Source organism: Hoplias malabaricus, chromosome 1 (genome assembly GCF_029633855.1).
Source record: "Hoplias malabaricus isolate fHopMal1 chromosome 1, fHopMal1.hap1, whole genome shotgun sequence".
In the NCBI taxonomy this organism is placed as follows: Eukaryota; Metazoa; Chordata; class Actinopteri; order Characiformes; family Erythrinidae; genus Hoplias; species Hoplias malabaricus.
In genome coordinates this window covers 32,509,456-32,530,951 of record NC_089800.1, presented here as the reverse complement: position 1 = coordinate 32,530,951, position 21,496 = coordinate 32,509,456, and the positions used below count along the sequence as shown (strand labels likewise).

Sequence of the window (21,496 nt, the reverse complement as noted above, 5' to 3'; positions counted from 1 at the left end):
TGAGTTCCAAAAACAATTTGAAATGTGGACTTGTCAGACCACAGGACTCTTACACTTTGCGCCAGTCCATCTCAGAAGAGCTTGAGCCCAGAGAAGCTCGCTGTGTTTCTGGGTGTTGTTGATATATGGTTTTCGCCTTGCCTGGTAGAGTTTTAACTTGCACTTGTAGATGGAGCAACAAACTGTGTTCACTGAACTGAGTTTCTGAAGTGTTCCTGAGCCCATGTGATAATATCCATTACAGAATGATGTCGGTTTTTAATGCAATGCTGCCTGAGGAATTGAAGGTCATGAGCATTCAATGTTGGTTTTTGGCCTTTGCCGCTTACTTGCAGAGATTTCTCCAGATTCTTTGAATTTTTTGATGATATTATGGACTGTAGATGATGAAATCCCTAAATTCCTTGCAATTGTATGTTGAGAAACGTTGTTCTTAAACTGTTGGACAACTTGCTCACACAGTTGTTCACAAAATGGTGAATCTTGTCTCATCCTTGTGAACGACTGAGCCCTTCAGGGATGCACCCTTTATAGCCAATCATGACACTCGTTTCTAATTAACCCGTTCACCTGTAGAATGTTCCAAACAGGTGTTTTTTGAGCATTCCTCAACTTTCCCAGTCTTTTGTTGCCCCTGTCCCAACTCTTTTGGAACATGTTTCAGGCTTCAAATTCAAAATGAGTGAATAAAAAAACATCAACAACAAAACAATAAAGTTTATCTGTTTGAACATTAAATATATTGTCTTTGTAGTGTTTTAAATTGAATATAGGTTGAAAAGGATTTGCAAATCATCGTATTCTGTTTTATGTATGTTTTACACAATGTCCCAACTTCATTGGAATAGGGGTTGAAAATGTAAAGTCAAAGATAGTCACTCATATGTCGCTGCACAGTGTGTGTTTGACGTCCTCTAGCCCCTCATCAGTGGACACAGGACACTGTTGCCTGGATTTTTTTGTTGGTGAATTTCTCAGACCAGCAGTGACACTGAGGTCTTTAAAAACTCCAACAGCACTTCTGTGCCTGATCAGCGAGGGGACAGTGGGGTTGACAGAGGGAACTGTGAGGGGACAGTGGCACTGAGAGAGGGGCCAGAAAGTGTAGAACACAAGAAGACGTTTTAATGTTATGGCTGATCATAATTTGCAACACAGGACAGCTACTGATTTGCATACAGCACGAGAACAATAAGACTCTGAATTCTGTGTGATCTAGCAGCAAATCATAGCGAGGGTGGGCGTGGCCCATGTCTATTGTATATGACCCGTAGCTCCCCCTGTGGAGAGAGTTTAGCGTAGAATCTGAGAAGGGCAGACCGAGTTTGTGAGCTGCAAACCCGGCTGAGCTCTCCAATCTCACCACTGCGGAGTAACGGAGCTACACAGATAGAGAAGGGAATAAGGAGAGAGAGAGAGAGAGAGAGAGAGAAGACCTAAATATTTTCAGAAAGGCGAAGAAAAAAAAATCCTAAAAAAAAATAACGCCGAGCCCTAGAGCTGAGTGAGTTTGCAGCAGGATGGCGAGCAACTTTCAGGACCAAGTGGAGCTCTCCGCCCTCAGGGTGAGTTTAACTGGGCTTTTACTCTTAGTTTTTAATGTTTTGGCTGCTCATTATTAATTCCAGAGGCTTTAGATAATAGTAATCCCAAGTCTCTATTTCCTTCTTACGTCTTTTGTGTTACTGGAGGAGGTTGTTGATGCACCTGAACACTGTTAAGGCTCGCAGGTGGCCGATCAGAAGCACTCCCATACTGCTCCATCTGCTGATGCAGTTTGTAGAGGATGGTATTATACACACCTGTGTTAGAGCTGTAGGGGCTCAGTGTTTCTAATAAAGTGGCCAGTGAGGGGAAGCAGAAGAGGGTAATAATAATAATAACAGGTGAGCACCAGAGATATTTTAAGTGATCACAAAATGTAAATGAGTAAATACTATCAGTTGATACTATCAGCACAGGATATATTTACCAACATTATTTTTAATACTTTGAACATTTCAAAGTTTACAGGACAAACAAACAAAAACACACAGGTTAACATGCCAGAACCCTAGGCACAGGTACCAATCCCACCCACTTTAAAAATAAATGAATAAATAAATAAATAAACAATTAACTAAATAAATAACAAAACAAAAACATAAAGTATTTGTTGATGGTTGCGGTGAGGTAAGTTTGTGAATTACACTTAAATCTGTACACTCAGTAAATCCTTCCATTATCTGTAACCGCTTATCCAATTTAGGGTCGCGGGGGGTCCAGAGCCTACCTGGAATCATTGGGCACAAGGCGGGAATACACCCTGGAGGGGACGCCACTCACTCACACTCACGGACACTTTCGAGTCTCCAATCCACCCGCAACGTGTGTTTTTGGACTGTGGGAGGAAACCGGAGCACCCGGAGGAAACCCACGCGGACACGGGGAGAACACACCAACTCCTCACAGACAGTCACCCAGAGCGGGAATCGAACCCACAACCTCCAGGCCCCTGGAGCTGTGTGACTGCAACACTACCTGCTGCGCCACCGTGCCGCCCTACACTCAGTACAGACTGTACAAATTCAGTGAATAGCCTCCAAAGAGTATGAAGCCATTCGATCTGTAGCCATAAGACTGATTCTTTGGGCCAGTAATGTGAAGCTGCTTTGTGACAACATCAGTTGTAAAAATTGCTATACAAATAAATTTGATAAAGTTCCAAAATTGTCGTTGACTGCGATTGATTTTGTCACTGGTTGGATATAAGCCCAATATGAAAAGTTCTGTGTTCAGTGGTACAGTATCAATTCTGTACTCTCCTTCACTGCTTTCCAAAACTGTGTTATATGTAACTACACTGTGCAGAAGATACTTTTAAGTGAGCATCAACCGCATTTCCAAAATAGTTGTGATGCTTTGCAAAATATAAATAAAACAAAGTGCAAGTAATTTAAATTAAAATTTTTTAAACTGCTGAAATGTAATTTTTTTTCTTTGTTTTTTTATTTTTAAATATTTGGCAATTTTGTATCTGATCCCAGCAACACGTTCCAGAAAACTTGTGACAGTGTGGTGTTCATCAGCTCTTCTTTAAGATGTTCTCCTGATTGTGTGTATTTGTTAAATTTGTTAACATATCTAAATCTAGGGACTGGACGATAACCTCAAATAATACTGGACTGTCACCAGGAGAGATTTGGAAAGGGTTAAACCAACGCGTGTGCACGCACACAGACACACACACACACTGGAATAATGGGGTTGGGTTTATTCTGATATTAGGGTGTTTTTGTTTGTTTTTTCATTTGTCTTTTTGAGTAAATAAATGCTTACTGCTCTGATAAATAGCTTTTTATATCTTACCTTATCTGCCTTACGCTTTAGCACAGTATTGTGTATACAGTATATATTGTGTATAAGTGGTGCACGTAGTGTTTGTAGCGACTATGTGTGTGTTTATAATGCGTATAAAGTGTATTTATGATGATGAGTGTTGTTTTCTCTCTTTAGGACCCTGCGGGAATATTTGAGCTGGTGCAGATGGTGGGGAGTGGCACCTATGGGCAGGTGTATAAGGTAAAGCATTCGTATTGTGTTATCAGGAATTCTGCTGTTTTTAAACAGGTTTATGAGTTATTACCGTAAATAATATTACTTTTATACACTGTAAAAAAAATCTGTAAATTTTACAAAAACTGTAAAACCTTGACAGTAAATGACTGTAAATTCTAAAAAGGTTGAAAACAGTTTTTTTTTACTGTAAAAAATACATTATTTCAAATTAACAAACCCTTATGGGCAGTACAAGTGTCCAAGGACTGGGACAAGCTGAGACTCATTTGGTAGCTCCCAGACAGGTAGCTCTCTGTCTTTGAGACTTTTTAATTTGGGTTGCATTGGGGTGATTATTTTGTGCATTTCTGTGTGTGTTGGTCAGTAAAGTTCACCATTAGCCTGTATTCCGAGTGCTGGAGTGTGGCACCCAGATGCTGCCCAGATTTCTTTGCTCCATTCGGCAGTACCTCTTTTTAAGGGCTGAATATAGGATGCAATGTGGCTATGTCTCATTCTCCCATTTGTCACACTATTTACATATTAATTTGTGGCAGATCAATGTTTCTTTTTTTTTTTTAATGTAAATACTATAGAGTTTTTACAGTCTATCTGTTTTTTTTTTAACAGAAATTAACAGAAAATAACAAAACAGTTATTGAATGTAAAATTTATGATTGCCAAAAATAATACTTTAATTTAAACTGCTGTTTTTCACCATAAATTACGAATTGTTTTTTGTTTTAAGTGTAAACGCAGCGCAGTTTAAGAGTGTTTCTGCCTCGGACACAGTGTCAGTGTGGCTCTGACAGAGTGCAGTGCTCTACAGGACATGTAGGGTGCGATATGCACATTACTGTAGTCCACATGTTATTTTGTCCATGTTACTTTGCTACCTCATTTTCCCCCTATTCTTCAGCGCTCAGGACCCCCACAGAGCAGTGCTGTTACAAGTGGATCAGACACGGCAGTGCTGCTGCTGAAACAGTGACAGCCCCAGCCCCTCCACGAATGTTCTGACCTGGTTCTATCAGAGCAGCATTAATTCTTTATGACCATCACAGTATGGCGTCAGATCCTTACACTGACCATCCTGATCCAACATTTGTTGCTGTTCAGTGTTTGTGTGTTGTAATATATGGTACACTGATAAACTGTTGTGTCCACTGTTTAACATGTCTCTGCAGCAGCTTGGTCTTATATGACACATTTAAAAATTATGGTTCTACAAGTTTTATTTATTAAAGCAAATGGAGTATGTGTTGTAGAGGGTAGAACCCTCTACAGCACATTCTTCATCATTCAGAGGAACCACTTCATGATGCAAAGAACCCTTTAGTCGTGTGACTAAAGGTTAGGGTTGTATATAGAACCATTTAATTTTAAAAAGGGACAGTAGTAGAACATTTTTTTGTATTTGTGCAGGATAGAGATATGATGGGATACAGTGAGAGAGAGAGAGAGAGAGAGAGAGGGACAGAGAGAGAGACAGAGAGACTTTTGACTTTTAACAATCCTTTATTATAACTCAGTCTTCAGTACATCATGATGAGATTGCAACTATCTAACTAATAAGATACTTAAATACTTGAATAAATTAAAGAAACAGTGGAAATCAACATCAATATTCAGCACAAAAACAAGACTACACTCAATTCTCACTCTGCTCATGTGAGCTCTGTTGCGAAAAAGAGCTTATCCATCTTTTACTATGCACAGTGCATCCTCCACACACCACACCAGCTTAAAAGAGTCCAGGTCATTCATACTTTTATAATATTTAAAATCTATCATCATTCTAGCTCTGACCTGTCTGAAGAATATTTGAGTGGCTTCATAGTCTGTGTCTCTGTCTATTCTTTTTCTTCTGCTCACATGTATTGCATGTATTGATGTGTGAAATTAACAGTAAGTTTGGTAAAACATTCTCTAAAATTGCAAAGAGGGGGTGCAGTCTAAACTGCATAAAAGCATGGAACGCTGTCTCTCTCTGCCGAAAGAAAGGGCACTCATCTGAAAGTTGAGGGTTTAAAACAGAAATAAAAGTATACACTGGGACAATGACATGAAGCACATGCCACTGTTTTTTGCAATCTGCTGCTTTTTTAGTTAATGGTGGTTTGTACAGTGCCCTCCATTGTGGTTTTGTGTTCTCAGCCTGTCCCAGCTCCACCGCCAGGGAGTATCCACTCTCCCATCCAGTCTCTTATTTAAGACTTTCACACTGGCCCTATACAGGAGTTTGCCAGGTCCTGACCCCAGGTCCATGCTGACCTACCCTCCACACTCACACAGAACTGACTAGAAGGCTTTGCAACAGTCCACAGGCAGGCTGTCGATGTCTTAAGCATGCCCGTTTTCCACAGCCTGGAGAGCTGAGTGTAGCTCTTCTAGAGAGAGCTTACTATTCAGTTCTTCTGCTGATTGCTGCTTCACCTTGTGAAAAAGTTTGAGCACCCCTGATCATTTTCATGGTTTTCCTTTATAAATCATTGGTTGTTCGGATTAGCAATCTCAGTTAAATATATCATATAACAGATGAACACAGTGATATTTGAGAAGTGAAATTAAGTTCATAGGACTTACAGAAAGTGTGCAATAATTATTTTAAAAAAAAATTAGGCAGGTGCATAAATTTGTGCACCCAAACAGAAAAATTACATTAATATTTAGTAGATCCTCCTTTTGCAGAAATAACAGCACAACTTCTACTTTGTCACTGATTATTGAACATCGTTCTCAAGAATCTGCTGATATTGACTGGAATCCATGTGACCCTCAGCTTTAACAAGATTCCCAGTACCTGCACTGGCCACCCAGCCCCACAGCATGATTGAACCGCCACCAAATTTTACTGTGGGTAGCAAGTGTTTGTCTTGGAATGCTCTGTTCTTTTTCCACCATTCACACTGCCCCTTGTTATGTCCAAATAACTCAACTTTAGTTTCATCAGTCCACAGCACCTTATTCCAAAATGAAGCTGGCTTGTCCAAATGTGCTTTAGCATACCTCAAGCGACTCTGTTTGTGGCATGTGCGAAGAAAAGGCATCTTCTGCATTACTGTCCCATACAGCCTCTCCTTGTGCAAAGTGTGCTGATTAGTTAAACGATGCACAGTGACACCACTTGCAGCAAGATGATGTTGTAGGTCTTTGGAGCTGATCTGTGGGTTGACTATGACTGTTCTCACCATCCTTCGCCTCTGCTTATGTGAGATTTTTCTTGGCCTGTCACTTCGGGCCTTAACTATACCTGTGGTCTTCCATTTCCTCACTATGTTCCTCATAGTGGAAACTGACAGCTAAAATCTCAGAGACAGCTTTTTGTATCCTTCCCCTAAACCATGATGTTGAACAAAGAGGAGAAAAACTTTCAATTAACCCTTAACCCTTTCTCATAATTGGATTAACCTGTGTATGTAGGTCAAGGGTCAATGATCTTACGAAACATATTTTGTGTTCCGATAATTAGTGCTGAAGGTATTCAAATCAACATACCATCCTAATTTTGTTTAAATAATTATTACACAAGTTCCAGTTCAGTGAAGACTCCTCTTTGAAAATGTTGGACATCATGAATGAACTGGACATTATGTAGTATGCTGTAAAAAGACCTTAATGTCTCTAGCTGTGTAAATGGAAGGTGAACTGTCCTCCTGAGACCCTGCTGACTAAGCTGAATCTGAGAGACCATCGCTATCAGACACATCTGTTTCATGTGCCGGTCATCTTTTTTGCCTGTGTTTGAGGTCGCTTTTTTATGGGTGCTTTGAACATGTGATCATGCTGACCCCATGCTCCAGCTCAGGTGTTTCCACCACTCCAAGTCCATGGTCCCTGCACTGTGTCTTAGTGTCTTCCACCTGCAGTGTGTCGGTTTGATCCTCGTCTACAGGTGCCACAGGCTCCGCGGCATGTGGCTCCTCCATCACAGCATCGGACCTGGAAGCCGGCTCACCCATGCCAGGTTCTGGCGCCGGCGGCTCGTTCTCTGCTGTTTGCTCTGGCTTGTTCTCTACATGAAGACGGTGTCTCGGTTTAACTGCTGTGGCAGGCACGGCCATGCTAGGTCCTAGTTCCCCCTCTCGGTCGCGTCAGTTCCCGGTTCTCCCACTCGTTCGCTCTCTGTCTTGCAAGGTTCCAGTTACACTAAGATGACTTCCAGGAGCACTGAATATTACACACACTCACCACTGAATGCATCTTTCTCTCTCTGTATCTATCTCTCCTTTAATATATGTACCAGTATACAGGTTTACTGTGCAAATGATTGTGTTTCAGTGCGTCTATGTGTGTATATGTGTGTGTGTGTTTCAGTGTGTTGTGCCCAAGTGATTCATTGTGTTGTGCAAGTGATTCAGGGTGTTGTGTGCAAGTGTTTCAATGTGTTGTGTGCAAGTCTTTGTGTGTGTGTGTGTGTGTGTGTGTGTGTGCTTCAGTGTGTTGTGCCCAAGTGATTCATTGTGTTGTGTGTGTATGTGTGTGTATAAGTGTTTCAGTGTTTTGTGCCCAAGTGTTTCAGTGTGTTGTGCCCAGCAGTGATTGCTCTAAGACTGCAAGGGAAGCTCAGCTCTGGGGGTCTATGGGGCAGTGGGCTGGCCTCGGCTGGCCTGGACGCTCATCTTCTGCATGATGATTGGATGATCTGTCTGAGGCTGAATCCCTTTTTGATTGACAGTGTAATGAGCGAATCAGCGATCCTTTGGTGTAAAGATCCGTGGGAGCACAGGTGGACACACTTCACGTGAGCCAAAGGCCGTTTAAGCAGCCTAGCTCTGCTGGCCATTGAGAGGACACTAGTCAAGTCCCTGGAAAAGACGCCTTGTTGGTACGACAGGGTCACAGATCATTTTCTTAAAAAGGAACGGAGGGAAGAATTTACGTATAAATAAACCGACACATTTTATGATGTAGGCCAAAATTGAGCTTCCCCTCCTTGAAAGACCAGCATCTGCCACTGGTTGTGCCCAAGTGTTTCAGTGTGTTTTGCCCAAGTGATTCAGTGTGTTTTGCCCAAGTGATTCAGTGTGTTGTGCCCAAGTAATTCAGTGTGTTTTGCCCAAGTGATTCAGTGTGTTTTGCCCAAGTGTTTCAGTGAGTTGTGTGTAAGTGTTTCAGTGAGTTGTGTGTAAGTGTTTCAGTGAGTTGTGTGTAAGTGTTTCAGTGAGTTGTGTGTAAGTGTTTCAGTGTATTCCCCTAGACGGCCTCTCAAAAAGTTGTTGAGACGTGTCTCTTTCTGCAGTGATTTTTATCTTAACTTATAACTTAACTTATCTTACTTGTTCAGTCACAGTCTTTCACTCAATAACATTCCATTTTCCTCTATCTCTCTCTCTCTCTCTCTCTCTCTCTCTCTCTCTCTCTCTCATATATATATGAGATTTTTGTTTCAGACTCTTCCCCAAAAGTTAGCTCGTGGGCCCTGTACCTAAAACCTATTGAAAAGAGAATGGGAGACCTCCAGCGGAGGATTGTACATGGAATCTTAGCTACGAACAGACATTGGCATGGCTTGATCCTTTAGTCCAGGAGGGCTATCCCATTTGTGGGGCTCCTGAGACTGTGTTTCATGTTTTTCTTCAGTGTTCTCATCTAGGCCAAATCTTAAACACAGTCAAAAACCTAAGTACACTGTTTGAAGGAGAAAGTTGTTCTTTTAAATTTCCTGTTTGCTGTAGTGAAACTGGTGATCTGGTGCAGTAGGAAGAACAGGATCAGGGGTTGTGGGGGGACTGATTCTGTTGTAATGGTGAAAGTATTTTTTTTACAGAGACTCAAACTGGAATACACCTTTCATAAACTCACTGATGATCTGGATTCTTTGGTGTATGGGGTTTTGGGGGTTATGTCTGTGAGCCTGATGGACAGGCTGTTTTAGCGTGGCTTTGTTTATGATTTATTTTTGAACATTTCTCTTTGAGAGTTTTAAGTTTTGTAATAAAGGGGTCTCTCTCTCTCTCTCTCTCTTGGTTCTCTGTGAGTTCAGTGGAAGTGTGAAGTAATGGAGTGATGAATTAATGAATGAATCTGTGTGTTGTTGGTACACAGGGAGCTGTGTGTGTGCGTGACTCTGCCCCTGTTGCACCTGTGGCTCTGTGGGGTTCCTTGGAAGAGACAAACAAGTGCAAACACGAACACAAAACACCACTCTTCCCATGAAAGGGGGAGGAATGGAGGAAGAGAAAGACTGTTGGATTAAAGAGTTATTTTCCACTGAACAGTGTACGGTTTTTACACAAACCTAGCGCTGCAGTCGATTAAAAATCACTTGCACATTTTATTGTGATTACTCATGTTATTCTCATTGTGCCTTCTTCAGACTGGAGCATTTAATAATGGATATTCAAATTTAAATTAAAGAATGAAAGAAAGAAATCCACATAATGGAATTATATTTCTATTAGCAGTGTATCCATTTAAAATATAATTTTCAGAATCTTCATGTTTCTGAGGGATGTGTAGGGTGTGATATTCATGACGAACTGGGGAGAGGAAACCACTATTTTGATAATTATAATATTTCAGTGTAGTTTTGATGATTTTTGCTGAATTTGAACCACTTAAAAGTTTCAGGGCGAGATTTAACATTGGACACAGAGGCTTTAACTTAGAGAAAACTGCAGTGAGCGGACACGGGGAGAACACACCAAACTCATCACAGACAGTCAGCCGGAGCGGGAATCGAACCCACAACCTCCAGGCCCCTGGAGCTGTGTGACTGCAACACTACTTGCTGCGCCAACATGCCACCCTTGTTCCCTTTAGTGTTTAGCTTTTAGTGAATACCCATAATGAACGTTTATGAACATATTAACACTACACTTTCTTACTAACAGGACGTGATGAACTGTTGCTTTGACAACACACATCAAACTGCAGTCAAATATCACAAACATCTCCCTCCACACTGCTTAGTGCACTGTGTAGGTCATAAACAACAGTTTCTGCACTAAAATAGTGCACCGTATGTCAGATAATAACGCTAATTATATAAGCTATATATATAAGCTTCAAATACCTCTGTCTCACATTCAGTGCACAGTCTGAATGCAGTAGTGTTAGTTTATAATCTGTGAAGTGCACTATGTAGTGAGCAGGGATGCTATCTGGGTTGGGGGTTTCAGTGTGAAGAGAGGTTTAATGATTCGTTAAACACCTACCTTCAATTTCACTTGTTCTCCAGTGTGTCTGTGTGTCTGTGTGTGTTCTCAGTGGATCAATGTATTTATTTTAGAGAATCACTTTATTTCTCCTCAGGCATTATGCCACTCTTTCTTCTCTCTGTTTTCTTATCATACATCCATTTTTATTTCTTCTGCATACTTCTGAGAGAGCTCCTCCCTCCATCCCACACTCCTTCCCTGAGCTGTTAACACTGGTTTTTATTTACCATTTTAACTCCTTTTAGAGTTTGTTACTGCGCTTTTTTAGCTCTTTTCTTTAAAACATTTTTACTTTTTTAAATTATTTTTCATTGTAATTAAACACTTTCCAGTTGCTTAGTTGAATCTTTTAAGTTTTATAGTGTTTTTAGTTTATATAAAGCTAAGTTTTACAGCTGATTATATCTGTGGGTGTATTTTTATTTAAAACCTTAGTGACTCTTACTGTTTTATATTTATTTCTTTTAGATTTTTCCAGTTAACAGGTCAGGAAACAAGGAAAGGATCAGGAATAAAATCAGTTAAAGTTTAATTCCGAAATGAATGTGTAATGAAGGTGTAATGTTCTCAGAGATGTGTAACTCAGGACGAGGAACTTTAGAGACACACTGGGTTTTTGCTCATAGTGTGATACTCCTAGTTTTTTAAAAATTATCTATACACTATCATAAATAACTAAATAAATAACTCAATCTTTTCAGTTGGAAACAAACAAATGATTAAAAACAAAAGAATAAACAGTTCTTCCTGCAGAATTTTGAATTTTACGGTAACTATCGTATTAAAAATCATAATCTTTACTTTTAAAGCAGTTCAAAGAAAGAACAAAAATAGCATCACTTACTGCTTTAAATGGGAACGAAAAGGCTGAATTAAAAGAAAATAAACACAGCAGAAGACTTAGTTAATCTGATTTATATGTGGGTGTTTGTGTGTGTTTATACCAATTACGTGTGGAGATGTGAGGTGAGGCAAGACTGGACAGGAACATCTGTCATTAGGAACATCCAGGAGAAACCTCTCTCTCTCTCTCTCTGTCTCTGTCTCTCACTTGTCTTTGCATCTCTCATTCTGTTTCTACTCTTGGAGATGTCTTCAGCTTTACTCTCTTGTCTCTTGTGAGACTTCAGACAAGAATATAGCTGTGGGGATCTGATGGAGTTCAGCTTCATAATCATCAGTGAGGGGCTGGTGTTGGGGATAAGTTCTGGATCACACTCACCACTAAAGCTCATCCCAGAGGAACTCCATCACTCCAGAGAACACAGTTCCACTGTTCCACATACCAGAGGAGTTCCATCACTCCAGAAAACACAGTTAAGGGCTCTTTAAGGGTACTGTGGGCCTCTGTGCTCTCAGGGTTTGATTGTATAAGGGTCCCAGGGTTCAGTGGGTTGCTAGGTTGCATGAGCAGAGCGCCTGGTATTTTCTCGTCCTGAATCAGCTGCGTTATTAGTATTCGGATGGCACTCTGATCTCTTTGGGCTATTAACTGAACTCTTTATTGAGACACTGCAGAAGAACTAAGAAATAACGATTGATTAAATTAGTCTTTTATTCAGCTTCACTCTCATTTCCCTTCTTCTTTCGCTTCCTTCACTAACCTCTTCTCAGAGGACAGTTATATTGCTCAAAAATGTCTCAGGAGTCATAATGCAAACTCCTCATTTATTTATAGCAATTTTTTTGGACTGTATTGTTCTTATTGCTGTAGCTGTTTGCTGTGTGTGTTTGTGGGGTGGGGGGGTACGGTTAGTCGGGGGGGGGGGGGGGGTGCTCTGTGGGTGCGGTGTGGAGCATTTAGGGCTGAACAGTGAACAGCAATAATGGTTGTATTCTTGGGAACTGTTATCAGGAACTCTATCGTGACATTTTATTATATGCAATTAATTGTGGTGTGTGTGTGTGTGTGTGTGTGTGCAGGCATGTTAAGTGAAAGCCATTCTTTTTAAAAGGGTGTGTACACATTAAACACAGCTTGTCTCTGAGAGAGAGAGACTATTTAAATAGGTGTGTTGTGTTATTTAGTTTTTAATATGTTATTGTGTGTTATTGTGTTTTATTTAGTGATGCACAATATATTGGTGGTCGATATATTATTTGCTGATATATGGATTTTTTTTAGTCATTGTTAGGAATTTTAGTCAATATTATAACGGATACCTTGGGGTCTTTTTTGTGCATGTGAATATGCTCTGATGCCTGTAAATACACAACTATGTCTGCCGTGTGGACGTAATTCACAGTTTTTGGGATAATATTTTTCTGTGGTGAAAACTAATTTAAAATATCATCGATGCTCAGTATATACACACACACAAACACACACACACACACACGCACACACAAATAGCAGGTTAAAAAATAACTCTCAACGACCACAGTGCAGGAGCCATTTTTATATAAAGCACAAGAATGTTGATTCATTCAGCATCTAAATTTATTACTGAAACATGATTATTATCGGTTATTGTATCGGCCCAAAAAATTCTAAATCAGTGCATCCCTAGTTTTATTTTGTGTTTTATTGTTATTGTGTTTTATTGTGTTGTTATTGTGTGTTATCATCAGTTATTGTCTGTAATTGGGTGTTATTGTCTGTTATTGTGTTTTTTTGTGTGTTTGTTTTGCTATTGTATTGTCATTGTGTGTTATTGTCTGTTATTGTGTTTTATTGTGCTTGTGCCTTTCACTGCAGATCAAAACTCAATGTTTGGAATTTTTTAGGTACTTTGACAACATCCTTCTCTTTCAGTCACTAATAAACTGTGTGTGTGTACGTGTGCATGTGTCGCAGGGTCGTCATGTACGAAGTGGTGTGCAGGCTGCGATTAAGGTCATGAATGTGTCGGGGGTAAGACACTCTTTGTTGTTCTTATTAAGCATTTAAGCATAACTGTGGTGCCCACAGGGGCTTTATAACATGTTTTGAAACTTATAGCAACATGAGTATGAGTGGATCAGACACAGCAGTGCTGCTGGAGTTTTTAAACTCTGTTTCCATAGTCCATCAGTCCCTTTAAATCCCCCAACAAACTAACCATATTACCCATCAAGCACATCAGTCCAGTCCTTTCATCAATCAATCAATCAATCAATCAGTCAATCAATCTTGTGAATCAGGGTCAAGAAGAAGAGATGAAAGCAGAGATAAACATGCTGAAGAAATATTCTCACCATCGTAACATCGCCACCTACTACGGAGCCTTTATCAAGAAGAACCCTCCTGGAACAGAGGACAAGCTATGGGTGAGTTTACACACACACACACACATGCCAAACAAGTGCCCTTCTGAGTTATTCACACACAAATCATACACAAACATCAGTAATAATCTTATTTCACTCCTGTGTTGTTGTAGTGTGTAAGAGACTACAGACACAAGCCCCATATTCCTCTGTCTTAGTCTTTTCCCCCTATAATCTGATCCCGCTGTACCCCTGCACTCTGAGAGTGGAACAGACTCTTGGAGGATGATGTTTAATCGCAACTATCACCTAAATATTTCTCTGGTTTGGCTTAAAGTTTAAAGTAGTTCTCCCTGTCTGAAAGCGTGAGTGATCAGTGAGCGGTTTTCATACCACAGAGAAGCCAAAGCAACACCCCAGATGTCTCTCGTAGAGCATAATGTGTGTAATGTAACACATTATGTGTGTAATGCACACAACACACTGAATCACTTGGGCAAAACACACTGAATTACTTGCACACAACACACTGAATCACTTGGGCACAACACACTGAATCACTTGGGCACAACACACTGAATCACTTGGGCACAACACACTGAATCACTTGGGCACAACACACTGAAACACTTGGGCACAACCAGTGGCAGATGCTGGTCTTTCAAGGAGGGGAAGCTCAATTTTGCTTAAGGCTGCTTAAACGGCCTTTGGCTCACGTGAAGTGTGTCCACCTGTGCTCCCACGGATCTTTACACCAAAGGATCGCTGATTCGCTCATTACACTGTCAATCAAAAAGGGTTTCAGCCTCAGACAGATCATCCAATCATCATGCAGAAGCTGAGCGTCCGGGCCAGCCGAGGCCAGCCCACTGCCCCATAGACCCCCAGAGATGCTGAACGTCCGTTGGGCGGGACAAAGCCCAGCATTTATCCAATGACTCGTCTCGTTTCGCTGCACTTTGCTGCTTCGCTATTGAACTCTGTGGACGCTCAGCGTCCGCACTTTTTAAAGCACTGTGAGGCTGCGGGAATGAGAGGAAAGCCGAGTCTTTACCAGTGATAAGAAGCTGATTCTGAACAAAAGCTGAGCGCGTTGTTGTGCATATTTATTCAATGACATGTACACACAACAGTATATATTTGATCACTTATTTTTTTTTTTTTTCATTTTAGGGGAAGCTGAGCTTCCCTTGCAGTCTTAGAGCAATCGCCACTGGTTTGCGCCCAGGTAGTGCATTGTATGTTGACAATAATTTTGTAGTGAGCTGTAAGTTTCATGTTTCCCTGTCAGATGAGCATCTAATAATAGTGGCTGCAGTGTTATTACTTTATTATCTGTGATGTGCACTTTGTAGGGAGTATGGCTCCATTGGGTCCCTCTGCTGGCTGACACAGATGAACAGAGCTTTGTTTACAAATGTTATGTCAGGGATCCAAACATATTTCTTTCATTTTAAGGTCTAGATGAGACTGCAAGTCTTGACAGAAACAATAAAACAATTGAAATATCACAGTTTTTATTTCAGTCGTGTTTGAGTAATGAGGATATATGGTGCCAACTACACACTGTGACATCAGCTGCAGCAGATGAATACACATTTTTAGACATAAAGTTTTGGTTCTAAATGGTTTTTGTGTGTGTTTGTACAGTTGGTGATGGAGTTCTGTGGTGCTGGTTCTGTAGCGGACCTGATTAAAAGCTGTAAAGGAAACAATCTGAAAGAAGAGTGGGTGGCATACATCTGCAGAGAGATCCTCCGGGTGAGATTCACACTCTTTAAATCTCTGTGTTTATCTCCTATTACATACATAAACAAAGAGACACATTACTAATCATAAGAAAAATATCATTATAGCACAATATTTATGTATTTATTTGTTTCATATAGTTATAATAATATATACTGCATTATATTGAATCCACTCTCCCTGTCCATTTTAAACTCTGACCATTGGGAGAGGAGCTTGGCTGAATCTGCATAGATACCACAGAGAAACCCCTCCTGATTTGTTTTACATTTTTAAAACATTACTTTGCTCTAATAATTAGCTTTTTGCACAGCAAATTCACCACTGTTAAATCAACACTGTTGTGTAAAAATGTAAACTTGTCAACACTCCCAGTGTTAATTGAACACTAATAATGTTGATTTAACACTGGTGAATTTGCTGTGTGGATTCAGTGAACCATCTTCTCCTTTGATCTAGTGTTCCCTCAAGTTAATGATGGTTCCCTCAGTTCCACATTGCGGGTTCTCCATATAAGGCTTGAGGGAACTTTTTTTAAAGTGAGGGGATGTTTATTCAACTGAATTTGATTATCATGAGACTGTTTGATCATTTATTTCAGGGTCTGTCTCATCTTCATCATCACAAAGTCATCCACAGAGACATCAAAGGACAAAATGTCCTGCTCACAGAGTGTGCTGATGTCAAATTGGGTGAGAGTGCCGTCCTGGGGTCCTGGAGAACTCTGATAACACACACACACACACACACTATGAATAAAGACAGCACACAAAACTCTCACCTGTAAGATCACTGTCAGCACAAAACATTTCCAGAAGAGCAACTTTACAGGAAAAAGAAACTTTTTTAAGTTGTGTAATATTAAAATCGATGGCATTTTGGAGCATTTTTATTGGTCTATTTTGTGTGAAATATTTAAACAAACAATGGCAATACTACAAGTTTTTGTCCTGACACCAAGTATACTTTTAATTGTGTGGTATAATTTTTATGTGTGTGGTATAATTTGTGTTTGTTTGTGGTTTGTTTGTTTGTATGTTTGTATTGTAAATATTTGATTTGTGTGTGTGTACTGTGTATAATTGTGTGTGCTTCATATTTGTGTTATAAGTGTTTCTGTACATATATGTGGATTTTGTATGTAAACGTGTGTGTTTAAAATTGTGTGTGGATGTGTGTTTGAAGTTGATTTTGGGGTAAGCGCTCAGCTAGACAGGACAGTGGGGAAGAGGAACACGTTTATCGGCACTCCCTACTGGATGGCCCCAGAAGTGATTGACTGTAACGTGAATCCCACTTCTACATACGATATTAAGGTGCAATAATTTATATTGTTTATATTTATAGAAATATTTAGAATTGAGTATTTCTGTCAAATTGAAATTTAAATGTCTATTTTTTACAGCATTATAAACAACTGACTTTATTTACACTTGTCACATTTATTGGGACTAATGGTGCTTTTTTAAGGTTGCTTAAAGCTTGTCGCTTTTCAACTGGCAGGGCTCCCCTGCGAAATGAAGCCAGTGATGTCGCACAATCCAGTCTCTAACAGGAGTCACTGGCTTTGAAACCACAACAACAGCAGCAGTAAAGTTAGGCGCTGTTTACCCTTTGTGTATTCGCATGTTGATGTATTTTTTAAACTCAACACGGCTCCGCGCCCCAGTTCTCACAGATCAGTTTTACTTGTTGCACGATCAGCTTTCACTTGAAATTTTCATGTGCCATTGGCCTAAGGAGCATATAAACCTCTTCAAAACACCTCGATATAAAGTTACAAGCTGCCTTTATAACTTAAGAGATGTAACAAGCAGTGTGCTTGTTGTGCTGGATTTGAATGAGCTCTGAATTTCATGGTGATATACATGTCTCTGTGGCCAATCAGGGCACTGCAGGGTTTACACATTACCATTTAGTACCTACTCAGCATGGTTGGAACCCACAGTGAGCTGGGACTGAAAAGTTCCAGGTACCAGATTTGGCCAGTGGAAAAGCAAAAGAGCCATGCAGAGTTGAGTATGTTACATGCAGTGGAAAAGCACCATATGTATATTTCACCAGTTGAGAGCTAAAAAATATTACAATTTTTTATTATAAATATTGTTAAGGTAACTTGAATTGAGGTAAATATGGAGGCTAATGTAACTTTATTGCTCTGAGGTAAATGTAGATGCTAAACTAAATTTACTGCTATACTAAGGTATATACACTAAGCAGCTTTACTGAAATAAATGTAGATAAGCTAACTTTACTGCTCAGTGGTATATGTATAGACACACTGAGGTAAATATAGATGCTAATGTAAATTTAATTCTCTGAGTTAAATGTATAGACTCTAATGTATCTTTATGCTTAGAGGTCAATGTATAGGCTAATGGAACTTTACTGCTCTGAGGTAAAAGTATAGATGATAATGTACTTTTCTGCTCTAAGGTATAGATGCTAAGATAACTTTTCTGAAGTAAATATACTTTACAGTTCTGAGGTAAATGTAGACACTGAGGTCACTTTTGACACTTTATGTAAAGAAAATGGCTTTTGAAAAGTGCTATTTATGATCTGTTATTGAGTTTTAGTTATATTTTACCAAATCCTACACTTAAAACCTGCTGTGGAATGGGTAAAGGTGACTAACACAATATTCATTTCTGTTGAGATAATTCCCTGATGGATTTCAGGTTTTACTACTTCTTCTTTGGAAAGCTGTTACACAGAGATGTAATTAAAATGTATTATGTGTTACAGCACGCAGTGTTCTGTAAAAGTACATTGAACAGGGCCTGTGCTTTTGTGTGAAAGCCAGAAGAGACTTTTAAAGATTCATTTAAAAAAAGCCCCAGAGCTGTGTATGCAAATAATCAAACTCTGTCTAAGAATGCACTGCAGTAAATGTAAGCAATTCAAACACTGAGGTAGCGTGTAATTTTAAGAATTGAATACAAACCATTTAAAGAGGTGTACACTCAGGTTTTTATATTTTATAATATATATTATCTGAAGAAAAAAAGGCTTTTGTAAAATGCTGTTTAAGGTTTGTTATCATAAATGATGTCTTGCTTAATCATACATTTCAAACCGGCTTGAGTAGAGTGACAGTTAATTGATTTTGAAAGAAACTGCAGATGAGTACCTCAACAGTCGATTTAGTTGATATTATTTCCTGATGGAGTTCAGGTTCCACAATATGTCTATGGAAGTCTGTTTAACATAGAACTAATAAAAAATTATGCAGTGCAATGTGATCTATACATCATTGTACAAAGTACAACAAAATGTGTTAATCCATTTGTGGCATTGAACACACACACACATGGTGAGGACACACACACACACACACACACACACAGAGAGAACTCTTTGGATAAATCGCACAATTACACCTTTTCTTTTTGGTGTATTTATTAAATATTAATCGTGTTCTTTGGTGTTTATTTGTGTTTCAGAGCGACCTGTGGTCTCTGGGAATCACTGCTCTGGAGATGGCTGAAGGAGCTCCACGTAAGTTAAAATATACTGTATTATGTACACCTGTAAATACAGTTCCCCTGTATATACACCGGTGTGATATACCTGAACACACACCTACGGATGTACCATTAAAGACACCTATAAACACTGTTTACCTGAGTTATATACACACCTGGAAATACTGTACACTTGTATTATATTCCTGAACATAACTGTGTGTGCATGTGTATTTTAGACGTGACTGTAAATGCGTGACGTATACCTGTAAATACTGTGCACCTGTATCTACACCAGTGTGATATACCTGAATACACACAAACAAATAAATCTGAACAGAACATTACAGAAAATCTTTGGAGTACAGAAGAATGAATAGTAATTACTCTTGCGTCTCTCCCTCTGTCTCTCTCCCTCTCTCTCGCTATCTCTCTGTTCGCTCTACCTTTCCTCTCTCTCCCTCTTTCTCTCCTCTCTCTCTCTCTGTGTCCTGTAATACCCTCTTCCTCCCACTCTCTCTTGCTCACACTCTCCCTCTCTCTCAGCTCTGTGTGACATGCACCCTATGAAAGCATTATTCTTTATTACCCGGAGCCCTCCCCCAAACCTCAAGTCCACGAAGTGGTGAGTTCAGAATCCCTCTGTGTTGCCCTTTTTCCTGATCTTCTTTATGGCAACAATTTTCCTCAAGAATGGCTTTAGAATTACTAACAAGTTTCTGCCTCTTCTCCAGTTTTCGAAATGTTTGTGTGTTTCTCTCTCCCAACCTCCTGATGGTTTTCTCTGACAGGTCTGAGAATTTCCAGTCATTTATTAAGAGCTGTTTGGTGAAGGATCACAGACAGAGACCAAACACCAAGGCTCTGCTGAAACACCCTTTTGTCCGAGAGCTGAAACACGAGCAGCAAATTCGCTCAGAGATCAGAGACCACCTCAATCGCTCAAGCGGAAAGATAGGTGAGAGGGGTCAGAACACACACACACACACACACACACACACACACACACACACACACACCACTGAATTGCTCTGGTTCTGTTCCTGTTCCAGATGAGACTAGGCTCAGGAGAGAAGTGGAGGGAGAACAATTACAGCTGGAAAGTCAGAAGCAGTCTGAGGCTTTGAGGAGACAACACCTGGAACATCTGCACAATGAGGAGCAAAAGTGCCACCTTCTGGCAGAACAACAGCATTACAGACTACAGGAGGTACACACTTTTTCTATATTCTCTTTAGAAAAGCAGGAAATGAAATGGGATGCTCTGGAGGAACTGAGTTCCAACACCAGCCCCTAACCCTGACTGATGATTGAGGTTGAACTCCATCAGATCCTCAGAAAGGAGTAGAGAATGTTAGTGTAGTGAAGAGGACCACACTTCTGTTCTATTGTGTATGAAACAGCATAGAGCCCAGGTGTGTAACCTGTGTGATGTGTGTGTATTACAGCAGAAGAGACGTGAACAAGAGAAACAACGTCACAATGAGGAGAGGAAACAGGCTAAGAGGGCACAGGTACTAACTTTATTCACTCACTTTTCATGCTGCCAACAAATGTGTGTTTATGTCTTATTTTTACATTTATATTTTTACATTTCTGTGTCTGTGCAGCGGGAGATTGAGAAGGATATCGCTCACCTCATCGCTCTCCATCCACCACAACAACAACCACAGAAGCAAAAGTCTAGACCCAGAGACAAGAGGCCACAGTATCAATATAATATCCCGCAAAACCTCAACAATAAACCTGGCTGGGCCAGTGAGGTATCCCTGAAGCACTGCAGCCCCTCACACATTCGTGTTAAAAAATAAACACAAAACGTTTGCAATTATCTTATATATAACAGTGCAAATGATATTTACTTCAGATAAAAAGGGAGTCCTGTTTTTAGGAATGTTGGAGAACTGGATTGAATCGGAAAATCCAGTAATGTTTTACCTGGAATGATCACTGAGCTCTTACTGTGGTGATGCTGGGTCATGATCAAATTGGGTCTGTTTGTTCATAGGAACCTGGACCACAGGCCACTCAGACATAATCAATTAGAAAGTATGGTTTTAACTTGAGGATATTTTTAATTCCATCGTCCAGTGAAATATTTGGGTCTGGACGAAGGCAGCAGCCCCTGAGATTAGCAGCCTGCCAGGGCAGCATGTGGCACTCACTCCAAAACAATATTCAGAATGGTGATTTAATCACAGCAGGGTGTGTGTGAGTTAACCTGACAGAGTGGATGCACAGAATCTTTTCGAGTCTTTGACTATAAGATCACTCACAGGGTTCATACAGTGATTAGCGAATAAGAGTTCACCCTTCTTGGATGTACATGTGAATTTCAGACACCTACACAGTGGGAATAATCATCCAGAACACTACATTCTTAAAAAAGTG

The 21,496-nt window shown here is 40.0% G+C and overlaps 1 protein-coding gene across 1 annotated transcript in view; it reads left to right on the top strand.

The window, feature by feature from the left end:
* Window positions 1–1,304: 1,304 nt before the first annotated feature.
* Window positions 1,305–21,496, top strand: part of tnika (TRAF2 and NCK interacting kinase a) — a 35,529-nt gene continuing 15,337 nt past the window's right edge. Inside the window, exons 1-13 of the mRNA XM_066662403.1 lie at window positions 1,305–1,565; window positions 3,496–3,561; window positions 13,498–13,554; window positions 13,824–13,949; window positions 15,540–15,650; window positions 16,240–16,330; window positions 16,824–16,954; window positions 19,085–19,139; window positions 19,652–19,730; window positions 19,897–20,063; window positions 20,158–20,315; window positions 20,554–20,619; window positions 20,716–20,868. Of these exons, the coding sequence (XP_066518500.1) occupies window positions 1,521–1,565; window positions 3,496–3,561; window positions 13,498–13,554; window positions 13,824–13,949; window positions 15,540–15,650; window positions 16,240–16,330; window positions 16,824–16,954; window positions 19,085–19,139; window positions 19,652–19,730; window positions 19,897–20,063; window positions 20,158–20,315; window positions 20,554–20,619; window positions 20,716–20,868 (1,305 nt within the window). The 5' untranslated portion in view covers window positions 1,305–1,520. The remainder of the gene's footprint in view (window positions 1,566–3,495; window positions 3,562–13,497; window positions 13,555–13,823; window positions 13,950–15,539; window positions 15,651–16,239; window positions 16,331–16,823; window positions 16,955–19,084; window positions 19,140–19,651; window positions 19,731–19,896; window positions 20,064–20,157; window positions 20,316–20,553; window positions 20,620–20,715; window positions 20,869–21,496) is intronic.